The following is a 27735-nucleotide window of genomic DNA, read 5'->3' as shown; positions in this document are numbered from 1 at the left end:
TCAAAAATAATTTAAACACCATAATATGCATGTTACACCAATATGCAGTAGATAGTGTACCTATACAGGTACATACCTAACTATAGAATGTCCCATAATAAATATTGTGTTAGTATATATTCCTACATCGAAATAATATTTACAATAAAAATAAATTTATTATAATAGGTAATATAATATATTTTTATGTTTAACTATTATTGGTTCTACATATTTATAATAAACTGAATGTATACATTTTACATGTTTTCTATGTATAAATATTTTGAACATTAAAAATTATTTTCATAAATATCTATTTACTAACAATGCATAATATATATTGTATATATCAATCATATATGTATATAATATATATTATATAAATATATTGATTAACATAAAAATCACAGTCAAAAATAAATAACAAATTTATAATAATATATATAACTATACATAAACACGAAATAAAATATTAATAAATCGAAAATTTAATCTAACCGAGAATAAAACTATAAATTCTACTAGTCTTTTTGTAAATATTTTTTTTCGAACACAACTTTTTCGAACTTGAACAACATTTATAGATATTTTATAAATAATAATTCATATATATATAATATTATGTATGTATAATAAAGATGTACATTGTAATAACCTAGAGGGAAAATATTTTAACGATAATCATACATTGTATAAAGAACATGATACCAATTTTATGTTAAATAATAATAAAATCATGGTTTTTCATTTTCACTTTTTTATTTTATTTCTGTTAATTTTTAATAGGAATAATGATTGAAAGATATGATAAATACAATATTATAATATTATTTAATTTTTATTATATAGTAATAGATCGGATAGGTATAACATTTAACATAGTTTAGGAAGGATTGTTTGTATGCCACCGTTTTAAATAAGTTCAATAACACAAAATAAAAATTTGTATAGAGTATAGAAAATTATACTTAATAATAGTAATATAAATTCAATTAAATAACCAAATAAACACAATTCATCAGTCGGTCAGCAAGGGGAATCGGTCTCCGAAGCACCGTTAATTTGTTTCCAAACTTTTTCTTCGATTTGCTGAAAAAAAAAATATTAAAAGCTCATTAAATGTATATGAACATAAAAAATATATTATTTTGCAACTTACAATTATATATTTTAATAGCCACCGTTTTGTTATTAATAACTATAACTAATATGATGATTAATTTTTTTCTTATCGATTTACCGAATGAATGGAATACAATATTTTAATTTAATGATGTTCAATAATGGAGATATTATTAGGTATGGTATTACCTAGGTACACGGTACACATTTCACTCGTTGTTGTTTCATAATACAATATAAATATATATATAATATGATCTTTGTATTATGTATGTATTATTAACACTAATGTAGTTATGCCTATGGGCAATGAAAGATTTTTGTTTAATTTAAACCATCACCAGTAACGTATTTATTATTTTTCTTTCGCATTACATAAATTACAACAATAAAAGCCAAAGGGTTCTATTCTATTCAAGTTAGTTGCGTGCTAGATTAATACAATATAAATTTTACCTTCAGTATTTGTTGTTTGTTTTTACGTAAGACATTTGTTCATAATCATGATACTTGTATAGTTGTATACATAAATAAATTACGAAGACTTAATTAAAATCTTTCCTTATAGTTAGAAATGGATAGGTTTCTAATGGAGTTTGCATGTTAAACAATGTATTTGTTTTACGGAACCTTGGAAAATCAGGATTGATTATTAAATATACTCCAAACATCTGAAATTTATTTTTTATGTTTTTCCAAGTAGTAAAAATAAAATCTTGATAAAAATTCCAAGTATAAAACTTTTAATTTGAATTTTTGATAGGCATACGGTATACTTATATATAAAATTGTTTTTTACTTTTTAGTTGGAATTCGAATAATAGGTTATTGATTGATATATTATTTTATGTTAAATTAGGTTTATATTGTATTTTTATTTTTTTTATTAAAATTATTTATTCTTTGTACAAACATGACATAAGTAAACTTAAGAATAAATGAAAGAATATAAATAAATATTGAATACCTTTCACTATCAGCTACTTAATTTGATGTTTAATTCGCCGTTCATTTTTTTCTGGTATTTTTTTATAATCAACGCAATGTTAGTTTTTTCATTTTTTTGATTATATAGTTAATTTAATATTGAAGTTAATTTATGGAACGAGTAATTGATTTAAATCAATAATAATGTTAATAAAGGATGGATGAAATGAATTGGATAATTATGATTTGGTTTTGATGAACATATATTATTTATATTAGTTGGGTGTTGGATGTTTGATTTGGAAGCTTGTGAATAAGTTTGTTCGGATATACTATTACTGAATTTGTATCGTTGTCAAAAATTTGGTTTAAGAATTGAGTTTAAATTTTTTTATGAATAATTTTATTTTTACATTGTGTAATTGATTAAAATTTTTGTATGTTATTCGAAAACTCTTTTTACATTAATATAACTATTGTAGTCTAATAGGTATCTATATAGTTTTTAAAACGCGATATTTCTTTTTTATTATAATTATAGTAAGAGTATTTTTAAACAAATCATCTCTAGTAAAGTGTTATAAACTTATAAATAAATAAAAAAATGTTTAATTAATTTTTAAATTATGTTAATGAAAAAAATAGTTATCATTATTTTTAATTATTTTATTGTTCATTTTTTTTAGTATTTAAATTATTTTATGAAAAGTGCAAAGTAATTATCAACATTATTTATAGATACATATTATGTATTATCTTATCATGATATTCAAATTATAATATATTATATCTCATGATATATTAAAATCTCATTATATCATAAATCTTTGTAAAAAAAAATTATAATTTAAATATTCTATTATAAAGTAATATCTATTTATTTTACTTATAATTTGTATTAGTTAATACTTTAGTTTGTTTAATGTTTAATGTTAAGACATACGATAAATTAGAATTATAAAAACAAAATATTACTTTATTTAATTGAAGTCGTTCTTAACAACTATAATAACTAAATTGTTTAAATCTAAACCATTTAATATTGATGTAAAAAATTAAACTTTTCACTTATGAATTATGATTATGCATTTGAAAACTTTTAAAAAAATGAAAGGAAGGCAATTAAAGCACTAAATACGTGTTAGGTTTAGGTACATCAGAAGATATATTAATGTTTCCATAAGGTCATTATTATACGTTGACCGTTGACATGCAAACGCCTATAATTTATACCATACACCAATACACCATCACCGTTATCACCGTAATTATCGTGGCGTCTTACCCTGTGTACCATTTTATTACGGTCGTATCGTTCAATCAATTCTTTATCTGACAAGTATGCCAAACATTCAGATTTTATAATGGATGCTTCGATTTCAGGTATTAAAGTTAGAGCGGCTCTATGTTTTCTTTTTAACATTGTTGACAATGACTTCCAACCCTTACTAGAAGTCTTAACAGTGACATCCAACCCAATTGTGTTGTTGTTTGTCTCTTCCGGCAGTTCTTCTGGCAATTCGCATTCTACTTGGTCGTACACGCTCAACAAGTGTGCGCAATCTTGGCGCATCGATACGTAACCTAAGTCATCAGCGTTCTTACCATTTAGTATAACTGTCTTTGTGGTCTTCATGCTGGCTGCATCACTGTCACTACTGTCATCTGTCCGGTCATTGCTATGGCCATTTGGAGATTCTAAATCTTGGATGTCTTGTAGTGCATCGTCCAATTCGGCACTGAATCTATAAAATATTAAATCATGCACAGTTTAGATTCTTGTTTCATTTTGAAAATATATACACAAACAATATGCATGGAATGTTAAAACGTTTGGCTGCGCATTGCTGTGTTATGGATTTTACGGATAATTTTGAGGGTAGAGATGAAAACCTCATAATTAGTAGATATACAAAATAATATAAAATAATCTAATGCATTTTAGAAGAGCGGACTCTTACAACCTTAGAATTAGATAATACTAAAATATCTCAAAAAACATTTACCAGTAAATGCTGAAATTTATTCTAGTTTATCAATGCATACACGGTACATTGTTCCCCGCTCTTCTCACACTATCATAACGATTTTTCATTTATCATACTACATCATAAATAAATAAAATTAAAATTAAAAACATAAAACCTATTTCGATAAGTTGTCATCATTCAAACATAAACGTAAACATACTGGACTAGAGGATCCGAAACCTGTCCGATAACAAAAACGTCAAAAATTGTGATACCCATGTAGCTACATAATATATATTTTAAACTATAACAAACATTAATAATTTATGGATAACTTATTATAAATAATTTGGGATTTGGAAGAATATTTTATAGATAGTGTTACAAAGCAGTGCTTTTCAAACTTTTTTGTCATGGCCCCCTCCCTACATTTAATGTGAAGCTGTCACCCCCGGGAGGCCGTGGCTTCCAGTTTGATAAGCACTGTTGTAAAGGATGGTTTGAAAAACGGATGTTTATATCTCCACAAGCACTCTTATTATGTTGTAGATATACAATAAAACCTCGAGTAATTCGAAAATATGCGGTCTCCGATAAAAAGTACTCAATCAAGATATAGTATACTTAAAAATGCCAAAAAATAGTACCTCGAATAACCTCGTTATTAATGAAAAAAAAAGGGTGTGCGAGTATATATAATATATCATCGAATATCACACCTGTATATAGTACAATAATATCGGAACGGTAGCCGATTTACCACTCACCTCTCTTCGGGCGATTCGACGTGTTTGGACAGCCTGTTGCCGATTGTCTTCTGCAGTTCTTCCATCAGCGACGCGTACTGGACGGGCTCCGCGGCGGGCGGCGGCCTTGGCGATAGGCTCCGCGGCGGCCGGTCGCCGGACGCGATGGCCTCCTGGATACTGGCGGACAAGGCGGTGTTCAAGCGGGACCTGTACACGGACGGTTCGGTCAGCTTTTCCAGGCACTCGTAAATCGGCACGGCGGCCACGGCGGCCGCGGACACCGAGTCCTGCGACGAGCTCTCCGACAGGCCGACCGGCGACGGTGTCCGCGAGAAGCTGGTCATCAGCTGCGTGGGCCGGCCGCCCGTGCCGTCCATCTCGACGATCACCACCGGCGTCACCGGCTTGGCCCTGCGCTTCAGCGTCACCGTCCGGCTGCACACGGCCGCGGTCGCGGTCACCGCCGCCGGTGGCCGGTGGTCGAGCGCGCTCAGCGATTCCGTGGACGCGTACGTGGGACAGCCACCGGGGCCCGTCGTGCCGTCCGCCTCGAACACCCAGGAACGGCCGTAGTTGTTGTCCGACGTTTTCCTGGCGGTGCTGTTCGACCGCAACACGCACTCCGATTTGACCTGCGCCATTTCAACGAAACCGAACACGCGCAATCAGTGAAATAGTCGATACGTTATAATCAGGGATCGGGACTTTTAAGCATTTGCTTGTTTTTATGGATTGACTTAAAATTTAGCAGAGTGCAATGGAAGTGAGTGTCACGTTACTACAACACGTTCAATTATGAAATTTGGAAGTGCTTTTTTTTTGTTGCTTTTTTCAACGATTATTTAAAAAGATGCTTATTTCCAGTTTTTCTGATATTTTTGCTTTTTTGACCAGTTTTTTTTTACTTTTTATAGTTTTTTTTTTTAGAAAATCCCTCGGAAAATCTATAAACAATAAGGCAAAATGTCTCGATAGTGAAGTTTGATTTTTCTATAATATAAAGATTTATTTTTATTTTTTTGATTAAATAATTTTGCTCAAATTAAGGTTTCTTAAATGCTTATTTGAGTGCTATAAGTCCCGAGCCCTGATTATAATACAATATAATATTACGAAGGCAACAAAATTTTAGGTGTTTTTGTAAATCGTTTTACGACGATGTTTGGTGTGTGGATTTTATGATCTTATAAATGACAATATTAGTAGGTTTAGGTTAGTAGCTATGCCCATGTTATATAGATAACATTTATATACATTTTAGGCAGCAACATTTTAAAAACAACACACGCGAAACACTCAAACGCCACGGGCGGCGGGTACCTCTATTTTTTGTTTTTGGACTTCTTGGACAAGATTATACTTCTTATTGATACGAGTGATACGTTATCGAAAATAGAAGCGATCGCGGTGGCTCGATTTTGTTGTTGTTATATGGGACACGTTGGAATTGGAAAATTAGATTTTTTCGAAATGCATTCTTTGCTCATTTAAATCAGTTACGTCTAACACGACGACAACATTATATTATTATGTATGTAGCTATCGAACTATATACGTGTGTATAGAGTGTAGACGGTATTGATTTTCAAACACCGTGACACATTTATTGGCGTTGGGAAGCCGAAACGCAGAACAAGTGGAGGTATTAGATACATTTTTCTTGTATTTAATTTGATCTTTAACCACTATATCAGTGTTTTCACTGCACTGATGTACCTTAACGTATCGTAGGTATATTAGCTAGAATAGTCGGGAAACCACATCACATAACTGTTTAACATTTCGAGAAAGGTTCTGCAGGATAATAACCCAGGTTGCGCTTATTTCGTTAACTATAAGTCGGTATGTGGGTGTAATGAATGTACATTTTGTCAACTTCACGACTCGATGAAAATAGGTACACGTCACTGAACTGATATTTGCATACCTACTTATATCTATGTCTACAGGCGGCACGGCTTATGTATAGTGTATACCCACATTATTATAGTATCGGTGTAACGTAAATATAATACAATATATTAATATGTAACTAATGTGGTTTAATTGCGAAACCGCCTATGTTTCGTTAAAAAAATGCGTAAAAGAACTGATAGGAACCTTCTATTTGATGGATAAGTTTTGAAATTGTGTTCGATTTTTGGCCCAATCAAGAATGCCTATTATTATTTTTAGTTAAAACACACAGAATGCGAAGTAATACATTTTATATTCCACGTACTTTGGATTGTCAACAATAAATACCTAATGAAAATATAGGATGTCTATGAACAATGAACATAATATAATATAAATATATTTTGAAAAACGGTCTAAAATAGTTGTTATTTGTTTACGTTTACCTCGAAGCTAATGTTGTAAATTATTTTTTTTAAAGTAATCATGTTACGTACTATAAAGTTTTAAGAACGCTTTTAGGTTTTTTTTAATTGGAATTGTTCAAGAAATAATTAATCCTTTTAAAAATAAGAACATAGACGCACTCCATAAACAAATTGATAATGATCACATCTGCAGGCAATGAAATATATATTATTGTATAATAGTTTAATGTGAATCAGAAAGTATAAAGATAATTGCATAAGTGTTATCCTATGGAATATAGCCATGGAGAATTAACACACTTTTCTATGAAAGTTCTTAAAACGCAATAATTATTATAGATCATGTGTTTTCTTTGTAAATGACTGAATTGTTTATTTGTGTAAGAGAAGTCAAACAAAAACAATGTCGTAAAATTGTTATCATTATATTTTAGGGTCTATATAATAGTACCTATCAATGATTAAATTTAATGTGAGTTTTGAGTAATGACATATTATCTTACAAAATTACACATTATTTTTAGTCACTTATATTATTTGTAATAACTTCGATGAAATTGCGGTACCTAAGTAATTATTTGAATAATAATAATTTTATAAATTAGTAATTACCAATACCAAATCATGAATGACCTGCATAGAAAATATTGTTTTAATTCTTTGTTATTTTGTGGAACATAATAATTGAAGTATCTAACCTTCATATTTATATTATTATACATTTTTATGAAAATAATTTTTATTGGAATACAAAATAGAGTCAATAGATTAGGTTATATTTTCATTGCCCATTAGCCATTACAAGAACAATTATAAACATGTTTTACTTGTTTATAATATAAATATTATTTTGTTTTATTGTTTAAAAATTTTTATTTATAATTTTTAGTGATTGAAGGTATTTTATTTCTTGGCCTCATTCTATAATGTAATAAACGTCTTAAGTATGTGTAAAAAATATAATAATGATTTTATGTATAAAGTAAAATAATTGAAAACATACCCTTGGCATAATGTAATCGACATCTGAATTGTTATCTGGTTCTGCATTTTGTTGTGTTTTATCCACACGTAGCATACAACAAAACGTTATCTGCGAATCGAAAAATGCGCCGATTATGGCTACTAATGTGCTTATACTAGTAGTGTAACGAGCTGTAAAACAAGTATATAATATCATATTCATTATAATATGTCAAACTAAACTAATAACAATATTAATAAAAGTTAACATAAGTAGGTACACACACACAGACATCTTTTTTATAAAAATTAATCTAAGTAATCTAGTTATAATAACTACAATGTCATAAGTCATATAATTCATAAAAAATATAGATACATTATCATTTCATAAGTAGTGGTTATATGAATAATATGTGGAATAAATATATAATAATATATAGGTAAGTAGGTAATCAGTATTGTCTTCGTAAGTTTTAATAACAATTAATAATAATAATTATCTATCAGTAATAATACTATATAACTATTTTTTATGTTGTAATTATAAGCAAAGGTTTTTTACTTATCCTATTAACATATGGTAGGTATGAAATTGTTAATTTATTAATATAAACCACAGCTTATACCAGCCACATCCAGCCTAATCATTTGACACTGTTAATCACAATATTCTATTACAAAAATCAAAATAATTAGGTTTATGCAATAATGTTTTAAAGTTTTTCTCTTCATACTTAAATAATAGGAAACAACGAGTTAAAATTAATGAATATATAAGATCCTATAGTCAAATAAGGAAGAGACATAGTCCTAAAAAATTCTATGTACAACTAAATTATATTTATTTATTTCCGTTAAAAATCAGAACATTTTTCTTGCAAATTATATTGTCTTGCTATAATATGTTTAAGTTAGGTTTTAGGATTTAAAATTTATAATAATAAAAACAAATTGTTAAAATAATCTATTCCTAAATTAATAAAAAACATAAGTTGCTCGCTCTTTAATGGAATATACATTACCAACTGAAACTTATCTGTAAATTTATAATGTTCAATGTAGGTATACAATATTATATATAGGTTATATATAGGGTTATATATAGGGTATTATATATATAATATATTGCATAATATATGAAAATGAACTAAATCAATATCATATAGTATAAATTATATATGTATATAGATAATGATATATAGTTTAAAACAACAATAATATAATTACCATATAGAACTAAAGTTTCCAAGCCTTCTTTCGACATGATATGTTTAACCGATTCAGGTGTTAGGTATCTCCATTCTCCGATTTCCAATATTATTAAATTTACTATGTTCATAATCAGGATAGACACAGTGAGGCATAACAGACCTCGTTGTTTGGCTGTAGTCCAATCACCTACACACGAGAAAACTGCTCCTCCTACTCCAAAGAACACGTTCTACGAAAGAAAATAAATTAATATAATGATTTGTTTCATTTATTTATTTAAACATAATATGTTGAGGTGTTAATGAATGAAAAAAATCTAGGTATGTTGCAAAGTTGAACGATAAAAACTATAAACTGATCAATATTTTATTTAATATAATTTATTACGTTATAAATCCTAAGCGGGGCGATGGATGTATTGGTTTTACAATATTAAGTTCTTACTTTTTAGCAGGGTTAAAAGCAACAAAAAAAAATTAATTAAGTATGGAATAACTGGAATATTTACGAAATAGTATAGTACCTATTTAACAAAATTGGTTTTGTTTTTTTGGTGAAATTCAAAAATGAATATACTTTACTAAGATAATATGATGATATTTAAAAAAATTTAGATGATAAAAACATTTTTTTAAGTCCAGTGGCTGATTTTTACAATTTATTAAATATCAATATTCTCGTTAGGTAAATTACGATCTAGTTAATGTTAGAAACATTATAATATCAAAAAATATAATTTTTAAAAAAAATATTTTATATAAACATTTTTAAATAGGTGCATGTTAAAATCTAACTATTTTTTTTATTGTTTTACATAAACTTGATCGTAATTTACCTAACGAGAATATTGATATTTAAAAAATTGTAAAAATCAGCCACTGGACTTAAAAAAATGTTTTTACCATCTAAAATTTTTTTTAAATTAGATTCACAAATTGGCTATTTAGGAATATTTTGGAAAATTTTTTATCAATTTTTTAGTTTTTTATTTTCAGTATTAAAAATCATTGTTCCCAATAGCCTATAGGTAATAGAAAAAAAACTAAATTAAATTAAATCTTTAGAAATATAGGTCGAGTGCACACTTTGTTTTCGATCACGATCATTTTTCTTATTTAACGGAATATCATTGAATTTAAATTTAACACGACCATTACAACAATGAACAGTCTCAATGACGATGTACATGTACACTCGAAAACTATATACCTACTAAACAGCGGAGTAACATCTCTGTTTTTTTTTTTATTAATTTGTATTATAATTACAAATAACTTTGTCATCTGTTTCATACATTTCTCACTTATTATAAAAATGATGTTATTATTTACCCAAGACCCTGTCCATATGTTTGATCCTATTCTGAGAACAGGAACTGTGAATAGGAAAAATATGCCTGCTACTATTTGGACAGCGCCAACGCTTATATACAGCACACTCCACAGCAGGTGTATGGCGGTGCATGCTTGAATCCAGCTTAAGCACATCAAGTCATCTATATGATTTTACTTTTTCACGACTTCGCACCCGTATTGTTTGATGTGATTCCTAAAAATTAAAAATAGCAATTTAGTTATATTTTTGAGTTCAATGTTTATTTATGTAATGACTGTACCTAAATTATAAATTTTAATAAATATAAAAGTTGGACACTTAGATAATGCATACCTAACATTATACTGTATATTTTACATGTATTATCTACATTATAAATAAATACCTAAAAATTAAATAAATAACAACATGAATATGTTATATTTTATATAAATATAATTAAGAAATTAACATTTATTTAAATGATTTTATAGAATTTTTTAATAATGGTAAATCAATATTTTTGGTTATAATATTTTTCAAATTGTGATTTATTGGTTCTAAGTATTATTATGTAGTGATTTGAAGCAACCAATGTTGAAGGTTAATGATAATAATATAAATAGGTCCTGACATTGAGACATTTTTTTATCACATTCTAATTTGTTGGTATTCATTCAACAATACACTTTTCGTCACGGTTACAAACACAAATTTGTTTCCGGTAATGTTTTTCCTTCAAAAAAATTATTGTTTTTGATATGAAAATATTGTTATTTATATTATTGAGATGTTAAGTACATATGTTTTTCAGTTACAAGTTACCTCGTAATCCGAAGAACTATATAACCATGCTAGCTGTTCCATGACGAACATAATGTTATAATATACATATATGTTTGATTTTAGAGTTCTATTAATGCCTTCATATATATATAGCTTAAAAACTGTCAATTAAAAAAAAATAGTATTCCAAATCCTTTTTTTCTTTATGGTAATGTAACAATATAAAATACGTTTAAAAACATAAATACAATAGTATTTGTATTTTTAATATTTTAATACACATTTTAAATTTGTAATAAAATAAAAATTAATTATTAACAATATTAATGTTAAAGTTAAATTACTCGACCTTTATTTGATAAAATGTAATAGATAATCAATGTTACATATTACACTTTGAAGTTTAGAGACCTGAACAAATTCGTTGTACCTATTTTATTTATTGAGGGTGTGGGCTATTTACTTACAACTATTGCATATTTTATAATCAGTTATTGTTAATCATAACATTTAATTTATAGGTCAATGAATATACTCGTATGTTTATATCTAATAAACATTAGAGTATAGTAATAAAATAAATATAACGTTTGCAACCACTTTAAAAGTTTAAAATTTTGTCTTTTTTACTTTCTTATAAATTTAAAGCTAGTTTATAACGAAGCTATACAATAATAATTTTTTGATATGTTTATAATTTGATATTTATTGGTTTCGATATTAAATATAAAGTATTCATTACCAAATATCTATACATAGTTGCTAAGTGTGTGCAAAAACAGTTTTGTTGACAAGTATCTAAGTATCCTAAGTGTAGTAGTTATTTAATAAAAATAATTATGTAAATATAATAAATTATTATATATATATATATTTATTTTATTTATATGAAATATTTTTGATAAATATAAATGTAATATCATTTTTAAATTAAATTTTATTATTATTGTCACAAGACAGATAATCAAAAATAAAATGTAGAATTAATTAAAATAATATTTAAATATATAAGATATTTATATAGTTATATCATACTCAATCTAAATAATAAAAATAAGTGAAATAAGTATTTTATAAATGTATAAGCATATTGTATAATAAACATTACGAGAGTATATAAAATAGGTAGGTATTAATAAGTGATAATTAAGTAAATTTAATATATTGCTATACGTACCTATTAAATAGTATGTAAATTTACTTTTGATGATTTAAATTCGAAGTTCTTAAAATTCATACGTATAACATTAAGAAATATTGTATCAAAATAAAACTTCAGTAGTTAATAGCTACATTAGTATTAGTATCTATATTAATCAAATTAACAAAAACTAAATCTGTTCACAAAATAATATAATAGTTTATAGATTTAATATGTATAACTTTATATTTTTTTAATTTAGAACTAATCATGTACTTAATACATATTAAAATTAATTAAGTTAAAAATTATTTGCGTTTTGATTTGCTTATTTTTAATTAAAAATAATATTAGTTCATGGCAAAGTCCTGCACATAATTAACTGAACTATTAAATTATATTTAATTTACATACCTATAGTTGCAATGTTAGGGTCTTGAAAAGTCTTGATTATGCACTGAGTACAATTGTTTTTATCAATTCATAATATTTTTTTTATTTGACTTCAAGATTAGATAAAACGACTAAGAGGGCAGGGACTATTATTGCAGATTATGGGAAAATAATTGTAACAACTAATAATAAAATGCACTTCATAGGGTAATAATTATATGCATTACATTAAGTTATCAGTTAATGTGGGTATTCTTTTGTTTCTCAACCTTTACTATCTTTAATTTGGTATAAAAATGATTATATAATTGTTATTTTATATTAGATTCTGAGCGGATTTTATTGTTCTAATTGTTACTAGGTAGTATGTACTAAGCCTATAATATTGTGCATTATTTTACACTTTATCATATATAAAAATATCAAACATTTTAGATTATAATACCCTTTGTCAAATTATAACTAGGAATATTAAAATTGAACCAGGGTATAGAATTATAACTACTTGAATAATAAATAAAAATTACCGTGATACGAAATTATACATAATACAATTTATTACAGTATTTACTATATATTAATTTCATTAGTTTATAAAAAATAAAGACAAGATGGTGATATTGAATAATATTATTGTACTGTATTTTTAGAATAGAATAAAAAATCATTAGTTAACGATTCGAATTTTGAACTATATAGTTAATGGATTAAATCATGTAGATAGTAAATCAAATCAATCAACAATATTGCTTTGTTATTTTAATTCATAAAAAATTGAAGGTATCTTTTATTTTTATTATTATGATTTTAATATTTAATATTTTAATTAGAAAATTAGGAGAATGTAGTAAACAATTGAATTCTTAAAGTTGCATATTTGAATAAATAATTAAATATTTATATAATAAAATATATAAAAATATGTATTTAAATTACCATGAATCAATTTGTTATTTTATATTTATGAAATTTGATAAAATTATTTAATTTAAAACTGAAATATTGTGTTCAAAATATAAAAATAATATATGATACTTAATAGTTTTATATACCGAACTAGTAAGATAATAAGATACATTTAAGTTATTTAATTATATTTATACACACTAATAATATTCTTGATATTATCATTTATACAATTGAGTTTTTTTTTAAATGCCAGAAATTAGAATAGTCGTAAACTCGTAATATTTAAAAAATCGCATATTATTTTACACCTATTATACAATAGATAATTTACAAAATAATTTAACATTATATCTTTTATTTTTAATGTATTTTGGACTTTTATTTATTTTTCTGTTAACACATTTTATAATTTATTGTAAAAATAAATCAGATTTGTTAACGTTAATATGTTATAAATTATAACTTATAATAATTATTCTTTTAATATATTTTAACAATTTTTGATTTCCAGTATAATAATAACTAGTATACCTAATTCAATTTATATATCTAGTTAATTTATGTATCAATAATTTATTTTTTAACCTTTTGTTAGTAATAAATGTTAAGTTTTATTAATCCTTTCAATTGATTATATTTTCATATGAAAATAAGAGAATTTAAAAAATAAATCAACAATAATATATTATACACCGCTGTGTCCTATAAGTTTTAAATGGGTAGAGTATAAATGTATTGTTAGTGCAAATACTAATAATTAACAGTATAATAATACAAAATAGAATATATTGTTTTGTTATAAAACAATATTATTAAATACAAGTTTTAAATAAATGTACACAACCTTCGTTTCCAGTTTTTTCGTACATATGAAATAATAAATAAATTCATAAATTCAAAAAAATACTATTAGGTATCCACATAGTTAACAGAATATTTCTATTAGTACGAAATTAACTTTATGCATATACGTAGTATTTAATTATTGTCGTTTATGTCATTTATAACATGCGGATACGCTCGAGTATAATAACTACGTTATAGGACGTTAACCGGATGAAAATTATGTTGCTGTTAACTTATTAACCAATTAAAAGAATATATATATATATTATATTACTGCATGATCCATTGGAATGGGAGCAATAGGGCAGGGGTCTTTTGAAACGAATTCGCACACCATTTACTGAAATAATAGACTTGATAATAACATACGGTGCTACTATATAATAATATACTTATGAGAAATTAGGGTCTGAATATATCATCTGTCAAAAATAGAAATCGCACACACGCTGCTCAATATTTATTAATAATAAAATCTATTATAACATTAAATTAACTTTTGAGTTAAATTGAATGAATAAGTTTGAACACAGGTAGGTACTGTTGATGTAACTTAAGGATTTTATGTTGCATAATTGGAAAACATTTTAAATTAATATGACAGTATATATGGATAGTTATAGAAGTTAAATACATATTAAAAATATATTGACTCATCATGTTATGTTTATTATTGTAACATATATCATTTTGTTATATAGGGTACTTTTAGATTCAGATCGGAGCGATGAATGCTTAGGTTTTACAATAATAACGCAAGTATATTAATTTTTAATATTTTTCGTTTTTGTGTGTGTCTTAATGTCTACCCATTGCTTTGATTATTAATATTTAGTCTGGTTTGTGGTAGAAATTTGATCTTGTTGATATTTAAGGAGGTTAAAAGTAAAAACTTCTAAGGAACTACATTTCAAAATAATCTGAGATGATTAAAATGTAACATAACAATTGCAAATTATCTTAAACGGACTTGCAACTATCATTGTCACCCGACAGAGGGTTTTTTTTTATTTATAAGGACCATATTTTCAAAAACTTGTAACTTATTTTTGTTCATATAAGATCTAATTTTTGTTATAATAAGTTGTGGAAGTAGTAGATTTTTTGATAATGTAGATGTGTCTCAATTATGTGAGTAGGATAATAAATAGTACCTTTGCAATATTAAAATGTATATATATATATATTAATAGTAGTATAGTCTTTAAAATGGTTTTATATTAATATTAATTTAAATTATTGTTGCTCTTCTATCTTTTAATTTTCAAATATTATTATAAACATATTTATCCTATTATTCTTATTAGAATATAATTTTACTTTATTATTAGTATATATAAAGTTAAATAATTCAAAAACAACCCATATGTATCCTTGATATTTTGATATTTCGATGACAACATTAAAAAAAAAAAGTAGTGGGTATCGCTACAGCTCACAGGAGTACAGGACATTCTTTAAATTATGTGAATGTAAGTATTTGACCATAAATAAGGCTATAAAAAAGTGTTTTCAAAAATTATAATTCGAATTATTAAATGAAAAAAATGAGTGTGAGCATGCTTAGCGAATCACTGTGTAAATTGATTATTTATTAAATAGATATTTTTTGCATGTTAGAATATTTTACAGAATCTAAAGATGCAGAATATGTGATCAACAATAAATGTATAACTAATTACCATCGAATGTGATATTACAATAATTGCAGAAGAATTTTGGCAAACTATTTTTTTTAAATTTTTTTACCTATAATGTTTTAGTTTAATCTAACTTTTTCGAAAATAACGTAATAATATAGGTGATAGATAATAGACAAATAACAGATCCAGATTCTAACACCAAGATATAAGAAGTAAAAGAAGTGTCTATTAAGTATTTTCTGTATTCTGCCAATAAATTATTCTTTTAACTTATCACTAAAAAATTGGGTAAAACTTTAGTGTTATATTACATTTTATGTTTGTAAATTCAAAAAAACAATTATTCTAGTGGAATTTTATCACATAAGATTAATATTCGAATATACAATGACAAATCATAAACGTATTTGAATTTTAATTCTTAAAAATTAAAAATTAAAACCCAAATTAATATTACTTATTTATTATTCATATAATCTATTGTCTCCAACTATTATGTATATTAAGGTATGTTATATTATGTGGAAAATTAACTTGACTTTAACACCATGTTCTTTAAGCAAGTAGGTGGGGGATATAAAAATAAAAACTTTATTACTTAAATAATCGGGGAAAAATCAAGAAAAAAAATAATTGTATTAGTGAAATATGGGATTATTTTTTACAAAATTAATTATTTTTTTGTTGTAATTCTAAAATCTATTAAAACTGTACAAACATATACGATATATGCGATATTCAAAAGATTTCAGCTCTTTTATGGCAGTAATAGATATTTAAAATTGTGTATTTTTTTTGTTTATTTTTGGATTTATGATAATACAATTTTGTTTGTATGATCTCGAAGAGCTTGAAAATTTAATACGATATTCCTTATAATAAATTGTTCTTACAGAACCTAATTAGAAAATATCAAAAATATATACTCACAATTTTTTAAACTTTAAAGTTTATCATATTGTATCGTATAAAAAATACATAGTATATTGTAATATTGGGTAGGTTAGGTATTTTAATTAGAAATATATATCAATAAATTACTATTTGTACTCTGATCTCATTTATTATTCTATTCTCATTGAATTTCCTACTCGCGAATAGCGGAATTCTATATAGGTACAAAATGTTTTCTTGGAAAACTTACTATTTATCATCGCTTAATCAAATCAAATAATTAAATAAAATATACCTAATCTATATGGTTATATTACAAATTATTTACAGAGTGCCTTACAAAGATTTTTTGATTCCAAATTTTTGTGTACTGAAATGTACTTATATTGTCCTATGATTTTAAATGAATAAATCCATGAACAATCATCCTGTATAGTGTACAGTATAACATATAAACACAATTTATTATGCACAAATACTAGAATTGATTTTTTTTTTTTTAAACCAACTATTAATTAACATAATTTATGAATATGATAATAAATATCATATTTATGACGTATGTCTGAGTGGTAAAAATAGTTATTAAACAACTCGCACTGTTACCCTAAATTATATTTAGAATTTGTATATACTACCTACTCGAATATGAAAAATAATACACTTTCGTTAGAATGTCAAAAATGTTGTAGACTTCATCTAAAGTTAACAGGTTCAATTTTATTATACAATAAAATTAATAAAGTATAAATTAAAATATGATTTAAATGCTTATTATACTTTAAATATGTATATAATAGTAAAGGAGAAAAAAATAAATTAATAAATACTTATTGATAAGACAACATCTGACATCACATTTATCAGTCAAAATAGATATGACTTAGATAATTTAAGAATCAATGTACAATAAATGTATTTTAATAACTTATTGTAGATTTATATATGTTCTGTATATTGTCTTAATATTAGTCTGAAATTGAGTAACATTAAACTAATTGTTTACATTTTTAACAAGCCATGAAGTTGCGTACTATTATTTTGTATAATAACTTTTTGTAATATTTCAAACTTCCCATAATTTTTTAATGATTATCCTATCAAAGAATATACATTAGACACACTATAATCATTTTGTTTTATTGAAGTTGTATTAGATGATAATTAAATTTTTAACGATACTCAATTTCACTCAAAACCTAAAAATCATACTAAATATCTGCCTGATCATAAGCGCAATTTGAGGAGGGCTTGGGGGGGACTAAATCCCCTCAAAATCAATCATAGCCCCCCAAAATGGTTTGTATATATATCCCCTTCAACCTTTATATATCTCAGGGAGCATACACACAGTAAAAACATACAAATTATAATAAATTTAAAACTCAAATTGCGCCTATGTGCCTGATCTTCATTAAAAATATACTCAAAATTGTTTACTATTTATCTGTAATTTATAAACTTAATAAAAATACTTTTTCTTAATATTTTGACCCTGTATATGTATAATATATGTTATATAAATGTTACAAGTAAGCTTTTGTTAGTTTTTTCTAAAGTTTTTCTATTTGTATAAAGTTATTGATATTAATTCGATCTTCATTTTTAAAATTAGAACCACTTGCACTTATTTGAAATTTTCAGAAAAAAATATATATTTTTTTTTAATACTTGCAAATAGGATTATTATACTAGAAGTCTAAAGGACTAGAAGTAATGCAATTTAATAATTTGTAGTTATTTTATTAAAACCAGCTATAGTATAATTTTTAAAGGTTTTTAGTAATTGTGTAGAACATATTACTTCAAAAATATATTATAGATATTAAAATGTAAATAATTATTTATATATTGTGTAATATATTATGTATATATATATATAGGTAATAATAAAAAGATTTATACTTTTGTAATTCTTGTACCTATTGAGTTAATTACTTTACATAGACAAAGCAATTAAATACTATTATGTAATCAAACGAAAAACTAAAAAAAACTTTAAAATTATTATGATGTCATTATTTATAAGTTATAGCTAGCAATTTGTAATAATTATTTTAATTTAAGGTAAAAAAAGTTGTTGAAATTTAATTTATAATTTTTTCTACTCACATAATATTATTTTTATTCTTTTGCTTTTTCACTGCACACATTATATGCCCGTCGCCCCCCCCCCACACACATATATATATATATATATATATATTTAAAATTATATTCTGATCACTAAATATTTATATTAAAAGTATACTTAAAAGTATAGAAAAAGTATAACATGCGTATAGGACACATAGGTGTATACTGCAATATAATGTTACCTATGAAATTTGTAATTTGTAAACATATGACAATTATTATGAACCACAAAAATAGTGATAGTATACAAAAAATTATATATTGCGTGATTATTTAACATATGATATCAGTGCTAAGCACGTTGTATCTTTATATTGTTTCTTTTTATACAATACTGCGAACGTGAAGAAGTATAAATTATATCACTTCGTTTCGTTAATTTCAATATATTCTTTTTGGACAATTCATGCGTTACGAATGAACACTTTATGTATAACAAAAACAATTGGTAAGGCATATGTTAATTTGTCATGTACGAAAATATGTCCTTCTACGTAATTCAACACTATGTACGAGTTATTCTATGTACATTGCATACGTCAAACATACTTATAGCATTTATTTTATGTATATATGTAATATGTTAACTTACTCTATTAACGATAATGAAAAACAATAATGTTCACCCGAAGTATATATGGTTATCGGACTTTGTAAAGGAATATATTATAATTATTGTGGACTATGGTTTATTGGTATAAATAATCACTGGGTTGAATAATTAAACATTAAAGTTTAAATAATGAGGTTTATTTTTTTTATTGTTTTTGGTTATCCATTATTTAGTATTATCAAACATCCAAATCGGTCCGTTTACTCGTTATGTCTAAACACTCTAAACAAGGAAACTTCAATGCTATTGTCTGTTTGTATATATTTAGCACTCGTTGTATTATAGAGAGTTATAGATAGTGAACATTGCATGATGTTACAGTTTATAGTATAATAAATATTTATTTGATGTATACACCTAAAGGGTGATGAGTGATGAATCATCACTGATGACTATTGGCTACTATAAATGTTAATATAAATAAATTCGTTATACTATTTCGAATTTTTAATATAATACAAGTAGATAGTAATATTTATTATTATGTTTTCATAATTTAAATAAAAAATCAGACATGATACAAAGTTTGAGTATATTTGTATATGAGAATTGGCGACCCTTATCTCACTTCTCTTCACCAGATTTCACACGAACCAGATAATGCTAAGTTTTAAAATTTTTATAGTTCAAAATCAATAATAAACCATACCGAAAAATTATCACGAGTTTGAGAAGCATAATTAATAATAATTGTTATAATTAATTAATGAAGGTTAATACTCTCGTAAAGAATGAAATTTAAAAAAAACACATTTGTGTACCTAATATTTTCTTTGTTATTGATTTAATTTTTTTAATTTTTATAATATGTTCATAATTTTTATATTGTATTTTATGATTTTTAAATGCAACTAGATGATAAACAACATCCAAAACTATCAATTAATATTTTTATATATATATTATAATATTGCTTTGATATAGGTAGATATCGAACTTAACTTGAAGTTTCAATAATAATCTTTCTAGAGGATATTAATAATTTGATTTCTAATATAGGTTTAGTATATTATATATTATGGTTATGTATAGTAGATGCCAGATAGAAAAAATTAAACTTTTGAAACACTAATTTTAGTTATGAATACAATAATTTATTAAATATCTCATTTTTATTCTTTTGTATTTAGTTAAAATCTAATATGTAGAATGTAAATTTTCCAAAATTACTGTTGTTTGCATAGGAATAATTTGGACTGACAAGTGGGGCGGCAGTTGTTCTTCTAATATTTTATAGTGGGAGCAAAGATATCATTATTATGCCTCATCATTTTCCTTGTTGTCTTAACCTCTAAATTCTAATTAATTGTATACTAAAAAATATATATATTTTTTTTAAGTATTATGTTTAAATTTGAATATTAATACATGTTATTATTTTGTGTGCATTACTTAGTAATTAAAGTATACTTAAATTGTATACATTTGTACTTAATTGTATCTATATTATGATATGGATAGTATTAACTATTAACTTAATATATTTTCAATAATTTTAAAATTCTAAAAAGCTTCAAGAACTGCTGAATAATGTTGACAATATTATTCATGTATTAATTTAAATATTGGTAAATTATTTGAGTTGTAGACAGGCGTTACCTATTCCCTCTCTATATTTTTAGTTACAAATGATACAATAGGTAAAAATATATATTATATTTTGACCACCCAAAAATGTATTAATAATTGTTAATATTTTGATGGAATTGTGGTCACCTCTTGATCCTTATAATAAATTATAATGATGTAGTAATTAAGTTTTTAATTTAATTTAGAATCATGATGGATTATTTAAGCATTTTTTTGAGAAGACAGATTTATAATTTATATATATTTTATTATAATTTGACAAATTTTTATTTAATTAAATTTAAAACTAGCACAGGACTAAAAACTTGAGATATATTGTCCCGAAAAATGTAATTTGAATGATAAGTTTCAATATTATTTTATATTATACACACAACATATAGGTATTTATGAATATGAATGTATGATTATATGCCAATGTTTACGCCAAATGTCTATAAACGGGTCACATTATTGATTATCATTCTTAATTAATTACTTTAATATGTATAGAATGTAACTATACCGGCTATACCTTGTGAGTTGTGGTCACCAAGTATGGAACTAGTAGGCGATTAGGCTGATACTTATTATTGCTACAATGCTACATCATACTTATTTTAACGATACACAGATGTCTATAGGTACATATTAAATAATTTTACACACACACACACATATATATATATATGTGTGTAATATTAATACATTGTATAAGATATCTTATATACTTATGTATCATGTATCTAACTGAATAATTTAGCTATTAATAATGTTAATACAAAAACAATATATTATAAGTATAATAAATAATAACAATTTTTGAATAAAAGCATATAAATTAGGATTATTTTACTGGTTTAAAATGTAATCATGTTAGACCTTTTCTCATTGTGCAGGCAATCCAAATATTTTTAAAATATATATTTGAAAGGAGTTTGAAACAGCATTACTAAAACTTATTTAATTTGAACGAATAGATAATATCTTTGATATATTATGTAGTGGATTGTAGCCATGCGGAAGAACTTTCTACCTTATTATGTCTAAAACTTTATCAGCATTCAATATTTATTGATTCATTGCGACAATTGTATGTGATGCGGATTGCGCAGTTCAAAATCGATATACACTCTTTAAGTTTGTTATACTTATGTAGGGGTAGGGCTATTCGCGTGAACATAATTTGGTGGTAATTTCTAGGAATGGCTGGGATTTTGAAATATCGAACAAGCAATCAATTACTATTTACAAACCATTATATAATGTTATCAAATTAAGTAACTTAATAATGTATTCACATTTTTCATAAAAATATAAATACATATAATTCTTAAAGGGGAAAAAAGGTAAATCGTAAGTTTATTTTAAAAGTTTAATCTTTAAACGCATAATGATAAGCAAAATAGTAAATCAATTAATTAAATTATGGAAATAGAAAATGAAAGATGTACAGTGAGTCTAAGATTTGAAATATCAATACAAAATATAAAGTTAAAACGACAATAAATTATATAAAAACGTATAGTTAATTAGTAAATTATAAAATTCATATGGGGTTTATCACAATAGTTTAACCCTATAGAATAGTAGTTATTTCATGGTTATAAAATGACATGGTGTATCATAAAAATTAAATACTTAAAATTGTAAGAGACTAACCCAGTTCATAACTGATAGCTAAATTATAAATCATTGGAACGATTTACATCATTTACTTGATAAACTAATTAATATTTATTTCGTTATATTTATTATAATACCTATAAATGATATTTTAGAATATCATATAAACTTAGAATTATAAAATATAAAGTACTCGTGTACTTATTATAAATAAAAAAAATAATAATAACTTGCAAAAATGTAAGTTAAATTTTTTTTTTTTTGTAGTCTAATGAATTTCCGTTAGTAAAAGTTTTATATTGTAGGTACCTATACTTATGCAATATGCGAAACTTTTTTTACGAATTTCAATCATACAATATTATTTTCAAAACTAAATTGTATTATATCAATAAACCACAACGCAAATAATTTTACTTTTGTATTTAGGTACTGTATTATATATGTTGTACTGCTGTGGTATACATTATATAAATATTTTAATTTAATATCAATAAATGAGAGTTCAATAAATTGATAATTGTTATAACATGGAAATATGACTATAAGTATACCTACATTGAAAGTAATCATTATCATAATGTACGAATACATACATATATTTGCGTAGCCATAATTTGTAATTATAATGATATTACTGTATGTGATGTTAATAATTAATTATATAGTGTTTATATGACTATTGAAAAAAAAATATATATTTCCTATTCAATATTTTATACTTAATAAATTATGATTTATAAACTTTCTGTTAAATAGTAATAAACAATAGTTATTACTTACAAAAATAGGTTGTATGCAAATTAAATAACATAAATATCACTAGTGTATTGAAAATTATTCATAATCAAATAACGCTTTATTGATTTTCATTTATAGTACAATCGATATTTCGTATTATCTATTATAAATTACTATTTTATAGGTTTTTTAGATTAAATAATTTAACACATATTAAGTATTTTAGGTAATTTTCAAAACTTGGTTGATAGTTTGGTACTAACTATTGAGTATTATACTTACAACGTATCTATACATTATGTAATACAATTTGTAATTTAATAACTACCTGTCTACCTATATTTAATAATACGTTATAACATATAATATAAAAAAAACATAATGAGTGATTATTTTTATTATAGCCAAGATAGTAATAATATATAAGTATTTCTATATTGTTATTGATAGATTATTATTTGTGTATTATAATTTATAATATGTTTATGCATGATAATAGATTATAATTTATTGATAATTTTACAACTATCACATAGTTTAAATGTTTAATAACAATTTGTAGGTACATGAATAGCATATTTAGTAGGTGTAAGACATAATATGTTATTTTATACCATAGGTATACTTGATATACCATTATTGAAAAAACATGGTATACTATTGTATACTTGTTGTTAAATTTTAAATTTGGAACGATCGTCTGCACAATACATGGTTTGTTGAAAGGCGCGCTCGCTCGCTCGCAGCACACACACACACACACACACACCACATACACATTACACATGCAATAATTGTTAGGAATATAAAAATTAATTTTCTTTAAAGATAACAGATTAAATTTAAACACCTATTAAATATTATGTTTAATAGTTATGCATTTATTATCGAAAACGATATTATATTATTATCTAATTTATGATGTACAGAGTGTTTATTTTTACAATTACTAATTATCAGTACATTTTTGAGATATGAAAAAAATGTTGAATTATTTTTTAAAATTGGTAGTTGATACTTTGCGAAATAAATAAACAAAGTTATTCCACATGGATAATCTACTGTTCAATTTTATTTGTATACCTACCTAATATTAATTTTCTTTTGGAGACAAATGTATTGATGTTTTAAACAAAATATTTAGTTTAATTTTTATTTATCGGTAGATCATACATTTTAATGAGAAAATTTAATTTATTTTGGTTTAATAATTGTTTAGTGCATATAAATCTGGACTCGCTTTATAAACATTTAAAGTTTATGTGGCCATGTGGGCATGCATGTGCATCACTGCAGTAGGTACTACACTCATAATTTTGCGAAGCCGTTCACCGCTTGCTCTGTCTAATAGACTACGAATATAGGTGTTATATACATAAAAAAGACTGAACAATCAGTAGTTGTATATATATATATAGAAACGTATGTCAAAATGATTTAACAAAATAAGTTTCTAATACTGTATATTATTTAGGTATTTGCAAATATCAAAAAATAATATTCTTAAGAGTATTATCGTGGTTATATGATTGGTTAGAATACAACAATAACTGTAAAAATACAATTGATTTAAATTTGTAGTTTTTATACGATTTGATGTTCTACGTGGAGGAACCGTGTAAGTATACGGCTAGTAACTAGCTACTTTTCACATGATGTTCATTGCGTTACGACATATAATAATAATTAAATCATCTGATTTTATTATTCGTTTATTTTTAAAAATTTTTTTTTTAATTGTTATTATTGTTGTAATTATATAAACGAATCAATTATTTAATTATAATTTATATAAAGCTCACTAATTATGAGTAATAATACTATAATAAATGTAATAAAACGGAAAGTCGAACCTATATCTGAGCGCGTACGAACTGTAGGAACGATTCTTATTGTATTGAAATACTATACGTGCAGTAGTAGTAACTATTAGGTATCGACTTTATAATAAATATAATTTATTTACATAATACTATAATTTATTTCAAATATATGATAGCTTAGTATAGCTTACAAGTAACGGAATTCGATTATCTATTATACACACCGAGCGTGAAACACCGATGAAAATTCAGTATTGTGTGCCCGCGTATATTTATTTATAAAAATACGGGCCGTGTGATCAGTGGCGTAACAAAAAAAATTTGGGCACCCCGCAAAAATGAATAATGGGCCCCTAAAATATTGTTTAGGTAGGTATATTAGTTTAAAAACATTTATCTGATATAGGTAAATTACTTATTTGAATTAAAATTGTGTTATGATATGATAAATATTATTATATTTATCATATCATAACACAATATTATTGCTTAATGTATAAAAAAACTAAATTTTACTGATTTATTTTATTTAAATTTCTGCGATTTTCTAGCATTTTTTGGGGGGCAAATTTGTCAACTAACATGTTTGTATCTAAACTGCGCATAGATTAACAATAATTTAATTTGAAAAAAGCTATTATTCAATTTTTTTTTTCACAGGAATTAAATTTACTTTAACCAAAGGCCCTAAATTACAGTCTGCGGGCTCTCAGTTACGCCAATGCGTGTGATAGTCCAGTTACAATTACGAATATAAACTTAAGTAAGAAATATTAATAAAAACAATAATAGAAAAATTGAAGATATATTTTAGTATATGTAATATGTGTTCATAATGTTAAGGAGCTCTACTTTTACGTTGGAAATTCACATCACATTTGCAAGTGAATGATTAAAAGAATAGTTTGTGACGAATATTGGAACAAAAAAAAATAATACTATTGAGTGGAAAAAATAAGGAGCTTAAAAATTAATTTAACGAAAAGTATATTATGGGGCGTCTATTTTACCTGAAAAGTGAAATATCTTAATTTGTTTGAAATTTTTTATCGATTATCGAAAACAGTGTTAGGGTAGCAAGAATAGGATAACAATCATGTGACAATATAGTTATCACGTATTTAATTAATATTACATTATATTATTATAATCAATTCGTTTTGGAATTGGGGGGGTGTACAAAAGTTTAATAATGTGAAAGAAGAGACTCTATCTTCTCTGAATTCAAGTGCTGATAATAACTACTGTTCAGTTAGTGGAGATGATTTGCAGGATCTCAGATTTATTCTAAAACATATTTTCGAACATAGCGTAATACTGTATATAGAGCAACGAAAATAGACTTAATCGGCGATACTAATTTACTATAGCGCAATCATTATGGTAACATAATTAAACGGGTCGACTTTATTCACAATTATATTATATCATATTATTATATACTATAAGTTGTGCTGTATTGACCTTTTCTCGATCTGTTGCGCAGTGGCCAGTCGGTCCGTCGTCGTCGTCGTCGTCGTCGTCGTCGCCGTCCACGATCTCATCGGTCATGTACGGGTCGACACCGCGTCGTGATCCGTCGGGGGGATGCTGTGAGAGCGGAGGACGGGGTGCCGTATAAACGCGACAGTGTATCAATCGGCGACCGACTGCGAGATCCGCGATAGCGTCGATCCGCGTGCCCGCCGGTCGGACGGCGGGATCGTCGTCGGCTGTCGTCGAGCTTCCCGGGGACGGTGGCCGTCGGTTTGCGCCGCGACGCTGACAGCGCGAAACACGACCGCCGTGGTGCAACGAACGCGTATAGTATAAGTAAGTACGCGCGCGCACTGCTTGAGCACTGTATCGAGCTGACGGCGGCGGTTGCGTTGTGAGTCGAGCGACCGTTGCGGGCGGTGTGTGCGCGCGCGACAGTCGGCGCTACGATATGGCGAGTTAACGCCGGTACAGCAGCAGCAGCAGCAGCGGCAGCAGAAGGAGCACAAGCGGCAGCAGGAGCAGCTGAGTTGTACGTACTCTCGAGCGCGCGCGTACGTATAATGCGTTGTG

General features: G+C 25.7%; 1 protein-coding gene across 1 annotated transcript; it reads right to left on the bottom strand.

Moving 5' to 3' along the window:
* Positions 1–151: 151 nt before the first annotated feature.
* Positions 152–27735, bottom strand: LOC132931746 (uncharacterized). The gene is made up of 7 exons (XM_060997714.1): positions 27151–27735; positions 10584–10800; positions 9268–9481; positions 8078–8229; positions 4769–5382; positions 3317–3776; positions 152–1071 (listed from the first exon to the last, which is right to left on the bottom strand). The coding sequence occupies exons 2-7, from the start codon at positions 10737–10739 to the stop codon at positions 1009–1011; spliced, it is 1659 nt and encodes a 552-aa protein (XP_060853697.1). The 5' UTR covers positions 10740–10800; positions 27151–27735; the 3' UTR covers positions 152–1008.

This window comes from Rhopalosiphum padi, chromosome 1 (genome assembly GCF_020882245.1).
Source record: "Rhopalosiphum padi isolate XX-2018 chromosome 1, ASM2088224v1, whole genome shotgun sequence".
Lineage (NCBI taxonomy): Eukaryota > Metazoa > Arthropoda > Insecta > Hemiptera > Aphididae > Rhopalosiphum > Rhopalosiphum padi.
The sequence above is the reverse complement of the archived record's forward strand: the minus strand, read 5'-3'. Positions and strand labels throughout refer to the sequence as shown.

What these genes read in the sequence shown, in the direction of transcription:
- LOC132931746 (XM_060997714.1), bottom strand. Translation starts at nt 10,739, where the DNA reads ATGTGCTTAAGCTGGATTCAAGCATGCACCGCCATACACCTGCTGTGG. An exon ending in ACATATGGACAGGGTCTTGG is followed by an intron (nt 9,482 to 10,583) that starts GTAAATAATAAC and finishes TTTCTTTCGTAG; the next exon opens with AACGTGTTCTTTGGAGTAGG. An exon ending in GGAAACTTTAGTTCTATATG is followed by an intron (nt 8,230 to 9,267) that starts GTAATTATATTA and finishes CTTGTTTTACAG; the next exon opens with CTCGTTACACTACTAGTATA.